This window comes from Pseudonaja textilis, chromosome 1, assembly GCF_049901715.1.
Source record: "Pseudonaja textilis isolate UNSWEBS1 chromosome 1, rPseTex1.2, whole genome shotgun sequence".
NCBI classification, from domain to species: domain Eukaryota; kingdom Metazoa; phylum Chordata; class Lepidosauria; order Squamata; family Elapidae; genus Pseudonaja; species Pseudonaja textilis.
This window is the reverse complement of record NC_141990.1, coordinates 194353031-194375344: the sequence shown is the minus strand read 5'-3', so window position 1 is coordinate 194375344 and position 22314 is coordinate 194353031. Positions and strand designations below refer to the sequence as shown.

The following is a 22314-nucleotide window of genomic DNA, read 5'->3' as shown; positions in this document are numbered from 1 at the left end:
AGCAATTTTGAGTATTCTAAGTTCAAAATAACACATTCCATGTTCTAGAAATGTTCCATCTTCGATCCCACCATTACTGGCAATTTTAACTAATTAATGAAGTAAGGTAATGACCTGCCTGCCTATCATGGGCAACAATCAGGAAGGGAAAGCTTTGATGGAGTGAGAATTGGCACCATTTACCAACTGCAGACCTGAAGGAATATGAAACACTGATTGTATAACTGCATCCCAAGCAGGAAACAGCAATTTTTCTTTATCAAGCAAAAACATACAATCCCTGCTTCCTCCACCTGACTCCTTCTCAAGGAGAAGCTAAGGCATCCATGGTATGTTCTTACAAGCCAAGGGAATAAGCAATAAGTTTCCCTTTTGGCTATCAATGTTGCCCAACAATAGATCATCTGTCTGATAACCAGGGTCCTGCATGAAGTTTTGTCTAAAACAGGGGACATGATAGCACCCAGGTGTTCACATTGGACACTAACTTGGTAGAACACCTGATTTCAAGATCACTCTCCCACTGCTGGACTTTTCCAACCCAGCCAGTGGAACTATCTGAAGACTCCCCTTTAATCATCCTTGAGATTCTTTGGCTGGCAAGCCCTTTGCCTATGAATTTCATTCATTAAAGATTCTTTTATTAAAAATAATAATAATTGGCTCCAATTCTTCCCTTTTACAATTTTGTTGTAGGGTAGACAGAACATAGCACTAGTGTGGACTATTGCTCCATCCACTTTTGTGGCTCTGAAATAAAATGAGAGCACAAGCGACCTATTTGGTATTCTCCTACAGTGTTACCTCTCAAAATATTTTGAGCTTAATTCTGATTTCAGGTTGAGCTTAATTCTGACTTCAGATTAAATTTTTGTTTGCTTCTTGAACAGCTCTGGGGTCGGAATCCAAACCTTCAGTCTTAATTATAATTTACAGAAAGCATCCATTTCACACCATGATTTGTGAAGCTATCTTGTCACAAAATAAAAATAAAAAAATAAGTGACCAAAAGATTTTGTTTGGATTCCATCTAAGTCAAAAATATGAACTCACAGAAAAGAAATGACTGTTACTTTTGGTTTTTTAAGTTACACTTTCTTCCCTGTCATTATAATGAGATTAAAGCAAAAACTGATGATTATAGGTCCACATAATAACCAATGAGCATAGGAAAGATCCACATTATTCTCTCGGTAAAAATATGGGAGGTTGTGCAATCACCTGCTTTTTATTATTTTTTCATTTTCTTAGCTTAGTCTAATATTCTCCCATTCCACTCAGCAGGGCTGACCCTGGTTAGCTTTTCCAAGATCAGCCCCAGTTGACCAGGTCAGCGGTCCCTAAGTTTTCCAGCTTGGCAAACCAGCTGGGGAGAGGGGTGGTTCAGTGCAAGTGGTGGATGCCTGCGCATCCACCACTTGCGCAAATACAGCTTTGTGTGTACGCCCTTGTGCTTACCGCATGCACAAGTTTTGCATGTGCACGCACTTGCTCACTGCTTGCGTGGCCCAGTTCCAAATGGGCCATGGCCCAGTAGTGGGCTGCGGCCTGGGGGTTGGGAACCTTTGGACTAGGTGATGTTACCTACTGTGACTTATAATTAAGCTTGTGATTAAAATCATATTTCCTATGCTGCTGTCACAATTACATCACAAGCAATACTTAACATAATATAAATGATCCAATCTTATACCTAAACTTCTGAAGAAGGCATCCAACTACAAACAATATATTCAAAATGGATGGGATAAACTTTTCTATTTTCAACTTCCCATCTCTCCTCTACCTTAAATTAGTAAAAGCAAAACTTTTTTCTGCTTTAAATAAATGACAGGGAGAACCTACAGTGTAAAAACAGTATCAATAACTTACATGAAACTGAATTTTTTTTAGCCTTCCTTGAAGCAAAGGATGGAAATTGACATAATCTAAATCACTGTCATCAGTCCACTTGTTTACATGCATATGTATTTGGGAACGTAAACCAATCCAAATCTTTGGGGGCAGACCAGGGAGTAAGGATGTTATAAAGTCTGTTGGGAAGATAAATATTTGCATATTAGGATTAAACAGGTAAAGGAATTCACTGGCAGATAAGGGCAGTCCATAAAGTCAAGACGGCAACAATAACTCAATAGAATATAAATTGGTTTTATTTATAAATTACATTATTTTGTCTATTTCTAACCCCCCCACTACTATTCCAGGATTAATGCAATTGATGCATTCAGTAAAACAGCAGGATGCTCTATTAATTGGTCCAAATTGGAAATGTTGCCAATTGGTGAAACTGGGGGTACCCAGTCATATATCAGTTCAGTTACACAGAAAAGATCTGTGTAAGACAGCATTTTATTGGAGTTGTAATAAGAGTAATGCTTCTTTAAAACACCTATTTTTTCAATGTCCTATACTAACTAAATCTGGGGAGGAAGTATTGGACTATATTAATTTGACTGGCTGACAAAAGTTAAATTTTTCAGAATATGTAATTTTTCTCTTTAATTATATACTTCCTACGTACATGGAATCTGAAAACTGGACAATGTAAATTGATTCTCTGTGCCCTTACTTTGGCCAAATCACTGATATTGGAAGATAAATGTATGGCCTCATTCACTCAATGGATTGGAAACCTGATTGCATTTGCCACCAATGGGGCAATTTCCTATAGACACAGACTTTAAATGGACTTTGTATAATAAAATATGGAACTCATTTATACAAATTACAGTAGCAAAAAAAGAATGGTCATTATATAAGTGTATCAGAAATAAGTATGTACCTGAACAATATTTACATTAGATAAGATCGATCGATCTATCTATCTATCTATCTATCTATCTATCTATCTATCTATCTATCTATCTATCTATCTATCTATCTATCACTGTAGCTGCTGTAATAATGATCTATTACACTTTCTTTTGATTTTTTTGTTGTATTTTTCACTTTGTATGTGTTTTTTTGAGAATGTACAGTATGCATTTTTATTATAATTATTTTAGGATTTTCTTTTCTTTTCTTTATATTATTTTAAAAGCAATAAAAATAATTTTCAAGATGGAAATCACAACTATGAAATTGAAACCATGCCTCCTTTAACATGCATCACAAGAAAATAAAAGGGGGCAGAGCTTTGACTGCATGGTGGGGCTGCCATCTTGACTTTTTTGGACCTTCTTCCATAGCTCTGTGTCATATATAACACGGCGAACCTTTGTTGTTGTTGATTTCCTGATTTTATCAATCTTCCCATAGATTATATCCCATGGTTCACTAATGGAATATTAAAACAATATCTATGGAAGAGGCTCAGCCAAGATCCATAGGCTGAATTCACTTACTTGTAAACACTGCCAGTGACATCTGCAATTGCTTCTCCTTCAGAGAACGGTCATTTCTATTCACTCCCATAAGGATACCACTATCATGCTGTGTTTTTTATTCCCTTCAACTCAAAGGGTAGCAAAATATTGCTTCCTTTGGTCGGACATTCAGAGATTAGTGACCTTCTAGTGAGTTTGGTGGGAGAGGGTTTTTAATCACTGCTGTTCTTATTAGCTACGAAAGTGAGGAAATACTCTGTTTTATAGGGATTTATATTGCTCTTGTTTTATTTATTCTAAACCACTTGGAGTCTGCTGTACAAATATTATAATTAATTCATAATTCATAATATAATCATAATAATATGAATTAATCATGATTCATTCATAAATAAATAACAGCAAGGAAATACAATGCTTATATCCACACCCACAGAGTTTGTAATAATTCTCAGTTTTAAGTTTAAAAATGAAAACCTTGTAAGATTTTGAAAGAATAGAGAAGATGCCATCTGTAAAATTAACAGTGCATTCTTACATAATTAATGGCAATATTCACCATCCCTAATTTTTATTTGGAAGAGGTCTTTTCTACTACACCAAAAGGAAGGGCACATAAGAAGATATGCAAGAAGAGTTTCAGCAGAACAACCAGAATGTTCTGCTCCTTATGTGTGTACACGTGATGTTAAAACGTATGCGCAAAAAGGGCAGGTGCTGGGTTTTGTCATTTGTCTTCCCAACAGCGCATGTCCACAAACGGAACTTTCATTATTATCTAATGCACAAAGCCTTTCTCAGGAGCAGGTTCATATTATTCCATTTGAAGGAACTGAATTACAACATGTATGTATATATGAAATAATAATGTGATAATATAGATCTATGTATGGAATAGCAAGAGCAAGAGCATTTAGAGTTATATACCACTTCAGAGTGCTTTACAGCCCTCTCTGAGTGGTTTACAATGTTAGCATATTGCCCCCAAAATCTGGGTCCTCATTTTACTGACTTCGGAAGGTTGGAAGGCTGAGTCAACCTTGAACTGGTGAGGCTAGAACTCCTAGCTGTGGACAGAGTTAGCCTACAATACTGCATTCTAACCACTGCACCACCATGGCTCATGTATTCTCTTACCTTGTTCAAGCTGGCTTTTGATTGAAGGAAGGATTCCTCCTACAGATTGACAGTATTCATTTGCTTTTTGAAATGTCATGCTCCGAGGGGTCACCTTTCGATAACACTGTAAAAATTTTTTTTTAAATAAATATAACCTCTGACATAGCTATTTCACAAATGTTCCGAATACCCTGTTTAAACTATGTTCATACAGTAGCCCAATGTCAAGGTTGTTACAAAAAAGGTAACATACATGTTCCAGGAGAATGTTGCAGGATCCAATCTGGGTCAGTCACCAGGATCAGAGGTTTAGTCTTCCAAGCTTATAGGACTTGTGCTGGAGTCCTTCCTCAGGGAATTTCTCTCTACCAGAATGTGTAGAGCAGGGGTGTCCAACCTTGGCAACTTTAAGACTTGTGGACTTAAACTCCCAGAATTCCTCAGCCAGCTGGCTGAGGAATTCTGGGAGTTGAAGTCCACAAGTCTTAAAGTTGCCAAGGTTGGACACCCCTGGTGTAGAGAGAAGACCAATATTCTGGCAGAGAGAAGGTCCCTGAGGATTGGCTCCAGCATGTCTGAAATCTCGGAAGACTAAACCACTGGTCACAGAGACCAACCCCAGATTGGATCCTTCAAGTTTGTTAGTTGCAGGTTATTGCAGATCTTTAAATATTAACCAAACTAGTTTGATAACCATTTCAAGTCAGCTTCTGAAGAGTGAAATATAATAATCAGAATCCCAAATTATTTATGCTTTACCTTATTTAGGAAAAAAATCCAATTTTCAGGGCAGCTTTCCTCACTTGGTTTATAGCCTGGTTCGCCTGTCTCCAATAATGATGCATTGTATTTCTCACAAATGAAAGGCAGTTTTGTACTGCAACCTAATGAACTGCCTGCAGAATAGAGAACAGAGAATTGTTATGCTGATACCCCGTTATGCAGACCTCTAAGTTTAATGTAAGTAATAAAATAGTTTTAATTGAAGATTGTTTTTAATACCTTTGGTTTTAAATTTAGTTTTATGCTTTACCAAACAGAACCCTCAGCAATTAGTGTAAGTATACTTTGAATGAATATATTAATTAATCAGTAAAGAAAAATATTGGTAGCTTAGGGTCCTTAATGCTCTCTGAGCCTGGTTGTTTTCTTGCTGATGTTTCATTACCCAAACTAGGTAACAACATTAGTTTAACACTCATGATTACCTAGTTTTTATAATGAAACATCTGCAAGAAAACAACCAAGCTCAGAGAGCACAAAGAACCTAATGAATGAATGATAAGAATGCCTTCTTGGTTCAAAAGCAAAGCCTATATAGACGGTCCCAAGCTCAACCAGAGGATATTTAGTTAAAAGCACTTTATATAATAGAGTTGGACTGAAAGGTTTGAAGAACTGGTATTAATGTTGGACCAGTAAGTTCAATAGCTTTATTTGAAACTGCAAGATCAGCAATAAAATGAACTATGTCAGGAGAAGGATATTAATTATCAGAACAATGCAAATCTGCAGATCCAATAGGATGGAAACAGGGTGTTGTGGAGAGGGGATGAACAGTGGAAGCTGACAGAATTCCTATAGACCGGGTGTCAAACTTGCGGCCCACGGGCCAGATGCATCACTCGCAGGCCACACCCACTCCAGCTCCACAAAGGGAAAAAAACACTGCGATACATCATGTGACGGCAGCCGGATGCGGTGAGTTTAACACCTGTGCTATAGATGGAAAGAAACTTACTGTCTCAGAATAGTTATTTTGAGAATTTTAAACGGTTTACCTCCTGTCAATTTCAATCAAGATAAGAACAGAAGCAAAAAGATCCATGACGGTGAAAAGCAATCGTGTACATTTTCTGGCTTTGTTGCCTTGAGTTGGCAGAATTTAAGATTAAAAATCATGTAGTAGGAAGCATGAATCCTCCAAAAAGAAGCCTAAAGGAAAACTAATATACTCTTCTTATTTAAGAGAAAGGCTGAGAATAATTTTTAAAATATAACTGTTTAAAAAAATATAAAGTCATTACCTCTTAACCAGGATTGATAAGAGATATGCCAACATTTTCTGGGGTGGTGTTCAAAATAGTGTGCTAAAAAGCTTAAGAAAAAACAAAGAGGATGTTAAAAAGGAAACAAGATACATATAGCCACAGAGTGGCATCCAAACAGTATAGTCAGGGATGGAACGATGGGCCATGATCATTCACATTTTTATACAAATATTACATCTTACATCAAATATAATATTTGATAAATAATATATTTATAAAACAAGTATATTTAAATAATGAAAATATGAAATGCAAGTACATACTTGCAGCATTTACGGTAAGGTAATATGGTAAGTTAATATGGTAAAATTAAAAGGAAGAAGTAGCATAGGTAATTTTTCTTGGTACCTCCTACGCAGAAAACTGCTCGTTTTGTCCATATGTACAAAATATGAAAGACAGGAAGGGTTGGATTATGATCCTACAAATAGTTTCTATTTACAAGTGTTTCTTTAATGATGGTTCAAAGTTAAGATAGCCTTAAAATAATGGCTTACAACCCATCCTTGAAATTACAACTGTTGCACCACGGACACGTGGTCACAATTCAGGAGCTTGGCAACCAGTTGCGGCATCTTGCCATCATATGATCACTATTTGCAATCATCCCAACAACGATTCCCTTAAGAACCACACGGTATGCTTAACAACCATGGGGAGTCAATAAATACCATGGTAAAAAATGATCATAAAATAGGCTCCAGTCACATCATGGCTTGCTCAACAATATTGCTTGGTAACCAAACGTCTGATCCCCATTGTGGACGTAAGTGGAGGACTACCTATGTTTCTACCATCTTTCCTCTTTCAAATCCACCCAGGTGGATACTTCTAGCAAAAAGGCCCAATCCAGGCCGAAACTGATGGGAGGGGTGAGGATGGCTGAACTGATGCTCTAATTTTAATCCAGATAAAAAAAACTCCACGCTTTCCATTTTCATGAAATAACATTCCTCGAAGCAAAACACTCTTAATTCAATCTATTTTGGAAGGTTTGTTTTTGCAAGATATGGTATTACTTTGGGGCTTGGAAGCCTACAGAGTTTGGCTTGGTTAGTATTTGAATGGGAGGCTAAGGGAGTACCAGGACTGTAGGCTAGATCTTGGAAAAAGACAATTACTTATTTATACAATTTCTATAGCTTCTTTCTAATTGCTATGAAAACTGTTCTTGAGGTCACAGAAGTTGAGTTGAGTTCCACCCCAAGAAGACTTTACTTTATATTTTTAAGGTACCAAATATAATTATACTCATTTAGTTATAGATACTAAGACTAATATGATGAACTGCCCCATATAAGTATGCACACAAAACCTGCTTTTCTTTTTCATTTGCATTTTAAAATAAAAATTGGGATCTGGTGCAGAGATATGCTCCTACATATGCTGAAGGTTTTTTCTTAATGTAGCCAAAAAATAAAAATGCAAATGCAAATCCTTCAAATGCCCAGTTTTTCAAAAAAGTGTAAAACATGGGTACTAATACAATTATTTGCACTAAACCTTGCAAAATATTGCCTCACGCTAGCTCATATGCAACTGTTTATGGAACACAGCAGCAAAACTTTAATGAATCCATTCTGTTCTTAAATTTCCATTAAGAACCATTGTAAAAATATGTTTTAAGGAAAAAACATACTGTTAAAATTCCCCGGCTCCCCGAAATTTACCATTTTGGTATCTGACCTTCAGTCATAAGTGGCAGATACAACATTGCACTTTGTAAATAGTTTTCGTAAAAAATAATCTTTAAAACAACACAGATGGATGTTTCTACTTACGGCAAACGATAGTGAATTGCTGGAATTTTGTATTTGAACCACCAGTTCTGATTCTCGTCCGATAACTGTCAAAAGCAGATTGTGTTAGCATGAAATGCAATATCCAATGTTATCTCTTCCATGCAATACTGAAAAATGTTTTCAATTGCATGAAAGTGTAGCAATCTTTGAGAAAAAGTCAAAAAACCCCTCATAACTATTGATTTATTAGATGTTTTTCTCAACTCCTTTTTATTTTTAGGGTACTCTAATGTAAAAACATTTCTACAACCATAATAATAAAGAAATACTAAGTTTACTGCAACACAGTATCTGCAATCAACATCTTTAATACTGCTAGTGCGGTAATACAATGTATTACAATATAAGAAATTAGAAGGAAGACAATAAAACCCCAGCAAGATTTAGTGCAGGCACATCATGAGTAAGGGAAAAATTAAATCCAATCTTTTTAAGTATCTTATTAAGACTGGCTTTATGGTAAATGTGATTCATGTTGACTTCACCTATAATTTGATCCAACTAAGAAGCCATCTATGATTTCCCAAGCTCTGTAAACTTACTTGGATGAGGTCATATTTAAGTCCTTTGCAGTGCAAGACCTCTTTTGCCACCCATAATAACCATCTATGAGATAAGTTGGGCTGAAAGAATGTACTAGCCCAAAGTCAGTTCTTTGTGGCTAATGTGGCACTAGAACTTGGATCTCCCAGTTAGCTCAGTGTGACTGAAGGGCATTCTCTTAACTACAGGTAGTCTTCGACTTATGACCATAATCGAGCACAAAATTTCTGTTGCTAAGTGAGGCAGTTGTTAAGTGAATTTTTGCACCATTTTACAATCTTTCTTGCCACAGTTATTAAGTGAATCACTGCAATTGTTAAGTTAGTTACACAGTTAAGTGATTACGGATTCCCAATGGACTTTCCTTGTCAGAAGGTCCAAAAAAGTTTGTAAGGGCACTGAATGTCATAAATATGAGGCCCAAGCATTTCAATTTAGATCATGTGACCACATGGATGCAGCAACAGTAGTGTGAAAAACAATCGTAAGTCACTTTTCTCAGTGCTGTTATTAACTTTGAACAGTCACTAAAAGAATTACTGTAAGTCAAGGACTACCTGTATCCAGAAAAAAAAAACTCAAGAGAAAGAAGTAGTCATAGTTTGCTTCAATTATGGCAACTGGCTTCATTCTCTGATTTCTTCCAAATGAACTAAGCCAAATATCTTAATAAATCAACCCAAGATTAACTATTTATTGTTGCATTTATTCATGGATAGAGAGCAAGTAGCGGTGCACATGGTAACACCATACCACAATGTGCAAGTACGAGCAACCCACAGATTTCACACAATCTCCAGGGTCACCCAGATCTCATTGCTGAATTTTAGCAACAAATTACTGAACAACAAGAAGCAGCATGATTTCCTGCTCATTTTTATGGAAAAATAAAGTAATTTGTCTCTGATAGGTTTAATGCCTGTAACTTTTGCATTACATTTCCTAATGACTTCATGATATCCTCCATCAAAATCCACAAAGAAAAGGGATGTTGCCAGTCATTTCATTCAATAGAAACCACCCAAAATATAAATTAATGCATTACTTTTAAAATTGTGTTTAGAATGCCATTCAGAGCAGTGAAGGTGGTCACATAAGCCAAATCACTTCCATTCTCCAAACAATACAAGGAAGCTTCTTGATAGCTCAGATGCTTATTTGCCACGAACCAGAATTCTGACCCATCAATATTCAGTGTTGGCCCATGAATTCCTTCTTCATCTACAAGAAAGAAAGAAAATCACATACGAAGCTTACATTCGGTACAACCTAACACGAACCAGCAAATTCATGCAATCTGAATCATCACATAACATGGAGGCTATGTGAATAAAAATAAAAAAATGCTTGGCATTTTTGATTTAGAACAGAGTACCCCAAACCTTTCAGGGATGGCAGCCCCGAATGAGGGAGGGGATGATTTTGTGGGAGGGGCAAGTGCATGTGTGCCACAAGCGCCCACGACAAGGCTCGCACGAGTGGGGCCACAAGTGCCCACGAAGAAGCTCACGCAGAAGCGTGCGCTCCAGCAGGCCCCTCATGTGGCCAATGGCGATTAGCTTGCGGCCCAATAGTGGGCCACGGACCACAGGTTGGGGATGCCTGACAAATGACTAAATTTGACTTCAGTTCCTCCAAGTCTGATTTCAAGCAAAGACATTACAACTTACTCCATCACACAATAATTTGCTAAAGTTGACAAGTTTATTAATATGCTCTGAGAATTAAACAGGCCAATTTTCTTACTAATTACATATTTTTATCAACTCTACTGCAAGAAAGACTGGGTTACACCTAAAACTGGTTCATGAATGGTCATGTTGGGAAGGTAATTATCATTGTCTGTAACTTCTGCATTTCACTTATGATTTAGTATTTATAATCAACCAGATATAAACTGAATGAATATAAACATATTATTCTAGTGATTATGGGTATTTGTGTGGAATAGGAGCAAGTGACATATATCTCATGCCATCCGCGTACAAATAATATGATGTACGTGCATCAGGCATCATGACATGAGCGCACCATTTATGCAATGACATCATGACACTTTGACATTACAGAATAAGAGTTGAAAGGATCCTTCCTAGTTATTCCTGAAGCTTCGCCAAGTTCCTTCTGGATAAAGGTAATACTTTGTTATATAAATCTTATTTCAAGTTTCAATCACACACACACGCTTGCATACACACAAAGAATATATGGAATGCTACTGTATGTTTAGTGTTTTACAAAATACATGATTTATGCAATGTGTAAAAACTCCCATGCACATTCCAGCTATCTGAAATAGCAATACCAGTAAGACTTATATACTGCTTCACAGTACTTTACAGCCCTCTAGGCAGTTTACAGTCAACATATTGCCACCAACAATCTGGGTCCTCATTTTACCCACCTTGGAAGGACGGAAAGCTGAGTCAATGTGGTGAGACTCCGAGTGCCGTACTGCATTCTAACCACTGTGCCACCACGGATCTTGAATACTTGAACTGGAATTAAGCTAACAATCCCATCTCTTTTAAAACTGCTATGAGGCTGTGGAAACAAAGGTCCCTGAACTGCAATAAAGTGTATGAAAAGTAAGAAATAATCTTACCTGGTTTGTACCATTCAGGTCTCTTTGGAGTACTACCTGTTGATAAAGAAAAAGCCTATCACTGGATGTACTAATACAGGGATGTCAAACTCGCATCATCACAGTGGCGTCACATGACATATCACGACTTTTTCCCCTTGCTAAACTGGATGTGGGAATGACCAGTGCGTGATGCATCTGGGCCATGAGTTTAACTGCCCTGTACTAATATATCCTTGGTTAGAAAAAGGCTACTTGTCACTTTTTTAGTTACAATTGGAAATGTATGACCTTCTAATAAAACAGGAATGTCCAAACTTGAATTCAACAATAATTTATCTTTCCATACATATAAAGTCTCTTGAGTCACTTTAAAAAACTGAATCTAATTCAAAGTATCCAAGTTCTAAGGCAGTTTTCTTTGCTATTAATATTACACTTTTGGATTCAAGTGGTTCCCCCCAAAAATCCAACATTTAACTGATCAAAAATCCATAGAGTTCTTGTAAAGAGTTGTATAAAGAGGTGATATCATATTCCAAGAGAGTCCTGCAAATAGCAGTACAAATGGAATAAAATAGATATGATTATTCAGAGAACAATTACTTCATACAATGGAATTAATTTTATATCCAACAATAAAAAGAAAGCAAAGAAATCACCCCGCTTTAATTATCAATGGCCATATTTCTGTAATAAAATCTTGTTCCAAAACATAAAAAGAATTTTTGATTTGAAAACACTGTCTCCCAGTATTTCAGCACCTGAGTTAGGCTATACCAATTTTATTTCCCAATCTTTTGAGCCTTGAGCCCTTGAAATATTTTTCAACCCTCGAGGAACCCCTGCACGTTCAACCTCAACTATAGGCCAGAATTTACAAAATTATTATATTAATTTCGTGTGTTGGTACTATGTGTTTTTAACAGCGTTCATAAACTAAAAATAAAGAATGACTTTTTTCCCTTTCCCCTGCTTCCTTCCCTCCATCCTGTCTTTGTGCGTGGTTGCAACCTGGACCAGGCCAGTCCCAGATCTTCCGTATCCGCCTGGAGATAGCTCCTCCCACCCCAGGCTGCTACACACCTGGAGAAAAACAGGCTGGCGAGCTGGCAAGGAGACCCCATACAGGAAATCTCACTTTTGTAGGCTCATTCACCAACTGCTGTTCCTCCCTCCTTGCTTGCTTTTCACCTACTAACTTGTGTGTGTGTGTAATTCCTGCCCCAGCCAGGAGTTCATGCAAGGCTCCAGGGGGCCAATCGGGGGTTGGAGGTGTTTTGTTCAGTCTCTCCTTTTTAAAAAACAAACACACACAAAAAAACAAATCACGATCCCTCAGGGAACCCACTATAACCTCTCGCAGAAAGCTAGGATTCTGCAGAAGTCCAACTGAAAAACCCTGGGTTACCCACGAAGCTAAAACATAATGTTTTGAATACCTAGTTTGAGAGGCAGCCTTGTTTTGCTATCAGGCAGTGCTTTTTTTTCCTTTTAACCTCATTGTTGGCTCTTTAGTTAAATTGGATGGAAAGTCAAAAAGTAGTTTTACATTTAGACAGTATACAGCGGCCCTGTGGTTCTCAGATCAAGAACTGGCAATTAAGCCTATCTTCAATAATTGCCCTGCTTCAAAGACACCTTAAGAGTCTGTTAATTTGTAGGAAGAAAAAGCCACGGATCTGGAACTACTACAAGAATGAGAGGCATCTGTACATTTCCATCAATGCTTGTTTGGTTTTGTTGCTGCTGGCACTAAAGATTCTTATTCAGCCAAATCAGGTCTGCCAAGCCTTGCCTAAAAAATAAGGTTACTCATGAAAATCATGAAGTCTGGGGGACACTGCCAAATCCTAGTTGGGGGATACTAATACTGGTTAACAGTAGGGCAGAAAAAGAAAGAAAACACTTTTATGTAACACACACGTTCTTGAAATAATGTATGCCAAAGATGGGATTTCAACATTTGATTCAAACTTTTGTCAGGTGGAAACGAACTCAAAGTTTGGAGGAAAAAACTGAGAACGTTTTCAGAACTCAGATTTTTTTTTAGAGTTACAGGAAATTGGCCAATCATAATGCTGGCATATTGAAAAAAACAAAGGAAAAGATAATCCTATATTTTAATGCTTTTATCCTACATATTTTATCTGGAATGAGCCATGCTGAATACAGTAGATCGCCTTTCTAAAAAAACAAAACAAAAGCACATTTTTACCTTTAGGGATCTGGCATACCCATTCAAGTTGTACATCACAATGGAAAGGTTTTAAGTAGAAATCCTCTTCTCTATCTTCAAATAGGTACATATGATACAGCGGCCGACGTCTTCGTCCGAGGGTCTGTATAATTACAAAAAAAGAAAAAAGCAATGATAATATGCATTTCTTTTTGTAGTAACTCTGAAGTAAGTAAGTGTCCATAACTAAATTCTGTTAAAAAGATTTCCTTCCCTATTAGCTCATTTAATCATTAGAAATAAATCTCTGTGTTCAGTAGAATTTTCTTTTAAATGTATAAGGGTTTCTAGCTACAGGCTAAAAAAATAGCAATACCAATTAAACTTATAAGCAGCTTCACAGTGCTTTATAGCAGTTTACAGAGTCAGCATATTGCCCCCAATAATCTGGGTCTTTATTTACTGACCTCGGAAGGATGGAAGGCTGAGCCAACCTTGAACTGGTAGTGGGCAGAGTTAACCTGCAATACTGCATTCTAACTACTGCGCCAGCATCACAACAAATACTGTTGTTACAGAAATATTCTGTTTAATACTGGGTAATTGCTTGATGAGGAAAATCACATTTTGAAAGATATTATTTTCAGCTGGTAATCAACAAAAAGGAAATATTCCAGGCATATATCTGGATTTCCAATATGTAAAAGCAGGATACAGATGAATGGTAAATGCAGAAGTAGAAAAGAATCAAGAAAGATAAGGGCTAAATGTTCTTTCCCTTAGCTGAGAATAGTCCCATTAAATCCAGTGGGACTTACTTCTAACTAAATTAAACTACTGCCAATGCAATACTTACTCAGAACTGAAGTATGGAATTGCCATGCTATGCTTGTTATGTTTATAAGCAAATATATTTGAAATATTTGTCAAAAACTACACATGCCTACTTTAAAATAGTATTTCTTTTTCCAACTAATGAAAACAATATATTGAAAGGATCACTGCTACTATACTTTTCAAGATAAATTATATTATGCACATTATTGCATTCCAATGCAATATTTACAAACATAACACAGTTGAAAAAGGCTGTTTTATTCTGAAGTTAGGACAGCAAACCTAACTAATCAGACAGATAGGAAGATGAATAAGATTCACATGCCAGGGCATTTGCAAGAAGGCTGCAAGCATTCAGGAGATTTTAGTTATGTCTATGTTCCTGCCAGAAATAAGATTATGGTGTTCTGGGGATGAGACAGTAAAGCCACAAAGGCAATCTTGGATTCGTTTTGTTTAAAAATTCCAGAACTGTTTCTGGCTCCATTTGAAATGGATGTATTAATTTCCTCCATTCAAAATCAAGGTGACTGTGTGAGAGAAAACAAGAAGGCCAAAATCACCACAGCAATGCAAGCTTGCCTCCTACATCTCTCCCCTAGGCTGTTCAAACAGGCAAGCTGTGGAAGCAGTACAGTATTCCCTCACACAGACGCATTTTTTTTAGGACTGTACATTAAGACCTGATTTCCTGCTAAATGTGATGAAGCAATTCCATAGTAAAAAGAAAATGTAATAGAGTACAAGCTAAAAAAAGCCCCTAGGGCAGTCTAACTGGCTAAATTGCAGGACTTATTGGCAAGCATGAGGTCAACTGAGTTATTTTACAAAAAATAGCACAGATTCTTCCAGTATTTCCTTCTCTATAGTGATCAAAAACGTCAAAATGTACCTTGACAGCTGCGCAATCTCGAAGATCATAGTCATCTTCTCTAAATTCCAGAGGCATAACAACAGAAGAGATCTATGGAGGAACAATGGTTTTAAAGCTGTATGCTATTAATTTTAATTAGTATGTTTTAGTAACAATAGCCGCAACATCCCAATACTGCAGGGACAGGAATATTGAGAAAAATAAAAAGAGTACTTTCAATATTCATTAAGATATATGTTTTTAGTAAATTGAACCAGATTATCCTCTGAACTTTCATGACAAAGCCTTTGTTAAAGGTCACATTAAGAGTATGTAAAAGTCACATCATAATCCAGAACTATATATTCATTATATGAAAGCCTGAATCCTATATAGGTATTTCTCCTTCCTTCCTTCCTTCCTTCCTTCCTTTCCCCCCTCCCTAGGAAATGACCACAGAAGTGTCCCTAAATGAGGACTTCCATGTGTGTAATTGTGTCTAAATAAAACAAATACTCCACAAAGTAATTTTCATATAGAATAGTCTAATGACATAGGCTTTGGTTTACTGAACATTTTCATAACCAATTTAAGCTACTGTACATTATTTGAAGTTATTATTTAAAGCCTGTTTTACCTTTCCTGTGCAAAATGTTCTTTAAAAGCTTTTCAACTTCAGAATTTCACTAATATTCTTCCAGCTACAATTGGATCATTTAGTATTCTAGGTATGGTCAGCTTAACTTACCGGCTTATTGTCACTCCATTGCCATGAACCCAGAAGATCAGGATTCCTCTTATTTAGCCCAATCCAGACCCATCTGTCATCACTGTAAATAAAAAAGTAAATATGCAAAGGAATGTTCAACTTAATTGTTTTATTACTTGTGAGTATTTGGTGATCATTTTCATCATTTAAGACAATTGCTCTGTGAGATACTGAAACCTGAAAGCATGTGGATAATTATTTTGCCAATCTGCTGGTTCAAGCACCGCATATACTTTTCTTTATAAATTTTCCCCTGAGAATCTGCACATATAAAGCTTATATAAACACATAACTGATTGTAAGTTAAAAAACAAAGAAAGAAGAAATGGGGGCTTGGCTTCCATGGTCTGGAATTTGGACACAGAAATCACCAAGGAAAAAAAAAGTCAAAGATAGAAGCTGAGTGGCATTATGTAGTGGAAGGCAAAGCACTTAGGGGGATATAAATGCCAGTCAATAAATAAATTCTGTACTATATATAATTGCAAATAAATCCATCCGTAGATAAACCAACCCTGGATTTTTTGAGCAAAATACCATAAAAAATGTGCTATCTGCTGATAGACAACCTTTCATATATTTTTTTAAACATTTTGTGGGTCTATTTATTCACCGATGGGCTTATCCAGGAGAATATATGGGAATTAGTACTTTAAAAACGTATTATGTATATACTCATGGATAAGCCCATCTGCAGAAAAGCCAAGCCTGGTTTTTGTCATGTATTTTGACACCTACAATTTTTGGCTTACCCGAAGTATATACAGTAAATAAAAAATACAGTAACTCAGCAGGTCCTTTGGCAGTCACAAATCTTTTGTTTAGCAAATTGGCTAATCAGCTGCCCTTGAGTTGGTCTTAATAGAGACGAATGTCCTCTAACTTGTCTGACCTTGGTAAACAACCTGCAACTCTTCCAGGGACATTCCAGAAATATCTCTAGTTTTATCCATCAATGTTGTTTGCTGTCTTCCCTCTATGCCCCAAAGTCTATTAGTTTCTGCCTGATCATCACTGTCTCTAACAGTGTTTATTTCTTCTAGAAACAATCTCAAATACAGACTCTCCTTAAGCTGGTCTTCGACTACATGAAATATTTCATGATGGTGATGGTGATGGTGATGGGGACACACATACTCCTCAGGGTAATCAGCATATAAAAGAGATGATATATAAATATTGGAAAGATTCAACTCTGGAGAGTTCCTTTAATTGATCCTTGAAACAATTTTCTCCAGTTTATAACAGAAATCACATTGTAGTGTATTAAATTGTTGGGGGAAATTAAAGCAGAGGATCTTCTCATTCACTGAGAGGAATTGTACAGAAACCATTTGCCTCTCTTACCTCAGCCTCAAGATGCCCCTAAGAGACTGGTTAAGACTGCTTGACTGTTCAAGTATTTTAAAAGCTATATTGCTACTTTATCACATCCGTTGCCATAAAATACATGAAGATACAGGTGAAACTCAAAAAATTAGAATATCGTGCAAAAGTCCATTTATTTCAGTAATGCAACGTAAAAGATGAAACCAATATATGAGATAGACTCATTACATGCAAAGCAAGATAGTTCAAGCCATGATTTGTCATAATTGAGATGATTATGGCTTACAGCTCATGAAAACCCCAAATCCACAATCTCAGAAAATTAGAACATTGTGAAAAGGTTCAATATTCTAGGCTCAAAGTGTCCCACTCTATAATCAGCTAATGAAGCCATAACACCTGCAAAGGGGTCCTGAGCCTTTAAATGGTCTCTCAGTCTGGTTCAGTAGGAATGACAATCATGGGAAAGACTGCTGACCTGACAGTTGTGCACAAAACCATCATTGACACCCTCCATAAGAAAGGAAAGCCTCAAAAAGTAATTGCAAAGGAAGTTTCCCAAAGTGCTGTATCAAAGCACATTAATAGAAAGTTATATGGAAGGGGAAAGTGTGGAAGAAAAAGGTGCACAAGCAGCAAGGATGACCGCAGCCTGGAGAGGATTGTCAGGAAAAGGCCATTCAAAAATGTCGGGGACTTTCACAAAGAGTGAACTGAGGCTGGAATCAGTGCATCAAGAGCCACCACACACAGATGGATCCTGGACATGGGCTTCAAATGTCGTATTCCTCGTCAAGCCACTCCTGAATGACAAACGTCAGAAGCGCCTTACCTGGGCTAAAGAAAAACAGAACTGCTCTGTTGCTTAGTGGTCCAAAGTCCTCTTTTCTGATGGAAGCAACTTTTGCATCTCATTTGGAAACCAAGGACCCAGAGTCTGGAGGAAGAATGGAGAGGCACACACTGCAAGATGCTTGAAGTCCAGTGTGAAGTTTCCAGTCTGTGTTGACTTGGGGAGCCATGTCATCTGCTGGTGTTGGTTCACTGTGCTTCATTAAGTCTAGGGTCAATGCAGCCGTCTACCAGGAGATTTTGGAGCACTTCATGCTTCCTCCTGCAGATAGGCTTTATGGGGATATTGACTTCATTTTCCAGCAGGACTTGTCACCTGCCCACTCTGCCAAAAGCACCAAAACCTGGTTCAATGACCGTGGGATTACTGTGCTTGACTGGCCAGCAAACTGACCTGACCTGAACCCCATACAGAATCTATGGGGCATTGCCAAGAGAAAGATGAGAGACATGAGACCGAACAATGCAGAAGAGCTGAAGGCCGCTATTGAAGCATCCTGATCTTCCATAACACCTCAGTAGTGTCACAGGCTGATAGCTTCCATGCCACGCTGCAGAGGCAGTAATGGCTGCAAAAGGGGCCCAAACCAAGTACCGAGTACATATGCATGCTTATACTTTTCAGAGGTCCAATACTGTTCTATGTACAATCCTTGTTTTATTGATTGCATGTAATATTCTAATTTTCTGAGATTGTGGGTTTGGGGTTTTCATGAGCTGTAAACCATAATCATCACAATTATGACAAATCACGGCTTGAACTATGTTGCTTTGCATGTAATGAGTCTATCTCATATATTAGTTTCGCCTTTTAAGTTGCATATGGACTTTTGCACGATATTCTAATTTTTTGAGTTTATTTAGACATCAGTTGAATTCACTAAAATGCTAGACTTTTGAGCACATCACCTGATGATCTCCCTCAGTATTGTATGGAGTTCCCTAATTTCTTCTGAGTTGCTGAAACTAGGAAGATGTCCTCCAAGAGCTTCACAGAATCTCTCAGCTTCTTCCCAAGTTCTGGTTCTCAGCACTCTTTCCTTATGAAAAAACTTTGTAAAAAAATAGGAAAAAAAGCCATGTTATCTCTGTATAATATTACTATTTCATTTTTTTTTCTAGACATATATGCCTATTACTTTTAGAGATTAATGAACTTTCCAATCTAGTTATTGCATTTCTGTTTTGCTTCACTTCAAATTTATCATTTCATTTCTTTGGTTGGTTATCAAGTCCCAAGACTGCCATTCCATTCATTTGAAGTTCTATATGAAGGAAATGATTTTTCATATATTTCTTTTTTCCAGGCAGCCTCTCTGATCTCTGAAGAATCTGACATAAGGGATGGGAGAGAGAGCTTTAGAAAAATTGGGAACTCCATAGAATTCCTCCAAATTATGCTAACAGAACCACTCAGAGCGTCTCAAAATAATTCAAGATTGAAGTTGCCAAAGGAACTCAACAAGAATCTGTATTAGGGCAAATTCACAGTGTCTGACATAATAGATTTTGTTGCAGTAGAAAGAGTAGCACTGAATGAAGCCCACCAGCACCTATTTTCCTTCGCTCAAAGATCCATAAACACAACATTGATTTGCTTGCAGAAATATTTCTAAAAAGTAAAGTATGCGTTCAAAAGTTGCATTCGGGGAAGCATTATTTTTTAAAAAGCTTATTTTCATGACTTAGAAAATTTAAAAATACTTTTAAAATCTTGCTGTGGGAAAATATGTAGCAAATAATAGTAATTTGTTTCAGTTTTTGTTTTTTAGAAAAGCATTTCTTGTGGAGTTAATATTAAAGCTTAGGTAGTTTAGGCCAGGCGCATCAAACCCAAGGCCAGGGATATGGATCCGGCCTGTGGGGTGCTTAGATCTGGCACGCAGGGCTGCCCTGGAAATAGCAAAGGGCCAGCCTGCGGTGCCTCTGCCAGCAGCCCTTCTGAGCTCTGTTTTTCTGGCAGAGGCTTGCAGGAGGCCGTCCCAGCTGCAAACAGAGCTCGGGAGCCTGTTTTTGCTGGCAGAGTGCTCAGGTCACCTGAAGTGCTGCCACAAGTGATGTCATACTGGCCATGCCCACCCTGGCCACATCCACCCCAACTCCCTGATGTCAAACACAACCCTCAATTAAATCAAATTGGACACCCCTGGTTTAGGAGATCACAAAATTGATCCCATATCCAACATTTCTGCCCAACCAGTGAACATTATTCCATCTGAGACAGAGAGAGCATGAGAGAAGGAAGGAATATATATATAATTTTGGTTAATATATGATGGGAGCTATGGTAGTCGAAGAGAGTACAAGAGTATGTTTTCTTAAGATCCAAGAGAATATAATTCAACAGAAAGGATATAATAATTTAGTAGACTTGATATAATACCTTGTAACAAGAAAGACCTGAACCCCTTGACCACCCTTGTGGGCAAGGGTCAGTGATTTTTGGCATTATCTCTGTTTCTCTCTTTGGTCCAATGTATTTCTTGCAAATGGAATAAGCTTTAAATGTTTGGCAATCCTTGACTTCCCACTTTCCAAGATATCTTCCATTTGACATTGCCACACATCCTCCACGGATTCCTAAAAAGTTGATGTTTCAATTATTTATGTGATATTTTAAGAAAACAGTCGCCCAAGGCTATATTATGAAACAAGTATTAGCACTTCACTAAGTTCAATATTTTACCTGGTTGAAAGGAACCCCAATTTGTGTATGTTAGTAGTTCATTATTTCCATCCACACTTCCCCATTTATACTCTCCTGATGAGCTGATATCTTGCAAGCCAGTCCAGAAATATTTTTCTTCAAGTTTATTATGCATTGTGATTAAATTATTTATAAATTCTTGTTCAAATCTGTAAAGGTCAGAGATTCAATACAAAGAGCAATTATCATCAGATGTACAAAATGTATTTAGCTAGGATTAAAGAGAACATTTCTACAAGATATAGCACAATATTTAAAATTTAAGAAAGTTTACATTCAAAGGGTAACAGTGTACAATACCTGTTTGCTATAGTAAGATTGCACACACTTCCAAAGACGACTTCATTCTTGTCAATCCTATAGCAATAATCTCCATGTTTCTTCCATTCCTAATTTAAAGGATGATAATCATTTATTCAAAAGTAAAGGCAACATGTGACATAAAGTGATCACATTAATTGTAAGATAGGAATGGCGAGTTAATGGAAGCAGTCCATCTGCTTCTGCCCTCTTATTTTTCACAAACAAGCCCGCGTCAAGGTTTGTGCAAGTTGGGCGCGAGCACTTTTGATGACATTTGCCTGAGTGGATCTACAAGTGCCCATGACAAGGCTTTTGCAAGTGGGACTATGAGTGCCTACAACAAGGTTCACACGAGTGGGGCCATAAGCACCCATGACAACACTCTGCCTGCACAGAGGCCACGCACTGGCCGGCCCTTCATGTGGCCCAGTGACGATTAGCCCACAGCCTAGTAGGGGGGCATGAATCACAGGTTGGGAATCCCTGCTGTAAAGTGGTATATAAATCTAAGTGTTATTCTTTTTGACAGGAAATAATTAAGAAATGGATCAAAATATTTATGTCAAATTATGGACAGAAATTAAAAGAAACCTTGAAAGGTGGAAAACATAAAGCTTTCTTGGTTGTACAAGAATGGCAAAAAAGTGTAAGTAAATTTTTATGGAGCAGAAAGATCCTGGAGTTTAATTTAATTGATCAGACTGAACAAATAAAGAAATGCATGAGGATGCAAAACTAAAGAAATAATCACAACACAGAAATGAGAAGAATTATGGAACAAATCTATAAAATTTACTTCCAAGTTATAACTTCTTATAGAACTTGAAGCAGCAAGAATGTTGAATATATGAAGTATATTTAATTAAAGTTCATCTTTCATTTAGAACATAATTTTTTGTTCTTTACCTTACTTGGGGAACAAGCTTTATCAGATTTTGGTTCCTCTAAAACTTTTCCTTTTTTCATACACACAAACTTAAGTTTATTGTTACAAGGTAGGATGTTCCATAGGCCAAACTACAAAGAAAAGGAAACTGATAATTTTAGCACTCTCAAA

General features: G+C 37.1%; 1 protein-coding gene across 1 annotated transcript in view; it reads right to left on the bottom strand.

The window, feature by feature from the left end:
• The window catches only part of LY75 (lymphocyte antigen 75), an 82732-nt gene that overhangs the window by 21957 nt on the left and 38461 nt on the right, over positions 1 to 22314 (bottom strand). The window contains exons 9-23 of the mRNA XM_026697170.2: positions 22164 to 22274; positions 21255 to 21343; positions 20934 to 21103; positions 20631 to 20827; positions 19157 to 19299; positions 16046 to 16127; positions 15337 to 15408; positions 13647 to 13770; positions 11450 to 11485; positions 9890 to 10065; positions 8281 to 8345; positions 6476 to 6546; positions 5208 to 5344; positions 4467 to 4572; positions 1873 to 2033 (exon numbers count right to left, since the gene is read on the bottom strand). Of these exons, the coding sequence (XP_026552955.2) occupies positions 1873 to 2033; positions 4467 to 4572; positions 5208 to 5344; positions 6476 to 6546; positions 8281 to 8345; positions 9890 to 10065; positions 11450 to 11485; positions 13647 to 13770; positions 15337 to 15408; positions 16046 to 16127; positions 19157 to 19299; positions 20631 to 20827; positions 20934 to 21103; positions 21255 to 21343; positions 22164 to 22274 (1740 nt within the window). The remainder of the gene's footprint in view (positions 1 to 1872; positions 2034 to 4466; positions 4573 to 5207; positions 5345 to 6475; positions 6547 to 8280; positions 8346 to 9889; positions 10066 to 11449; positions 11486 to 13646; positions 13771 to 15336; positions 15409 to 16045; positions 16128 to 19156; positions 19300 to 20630; positions 20828 to 20933; positions 21104 to 21254; positions 21344 to 22163; positions 22275 to 22314) is intronic.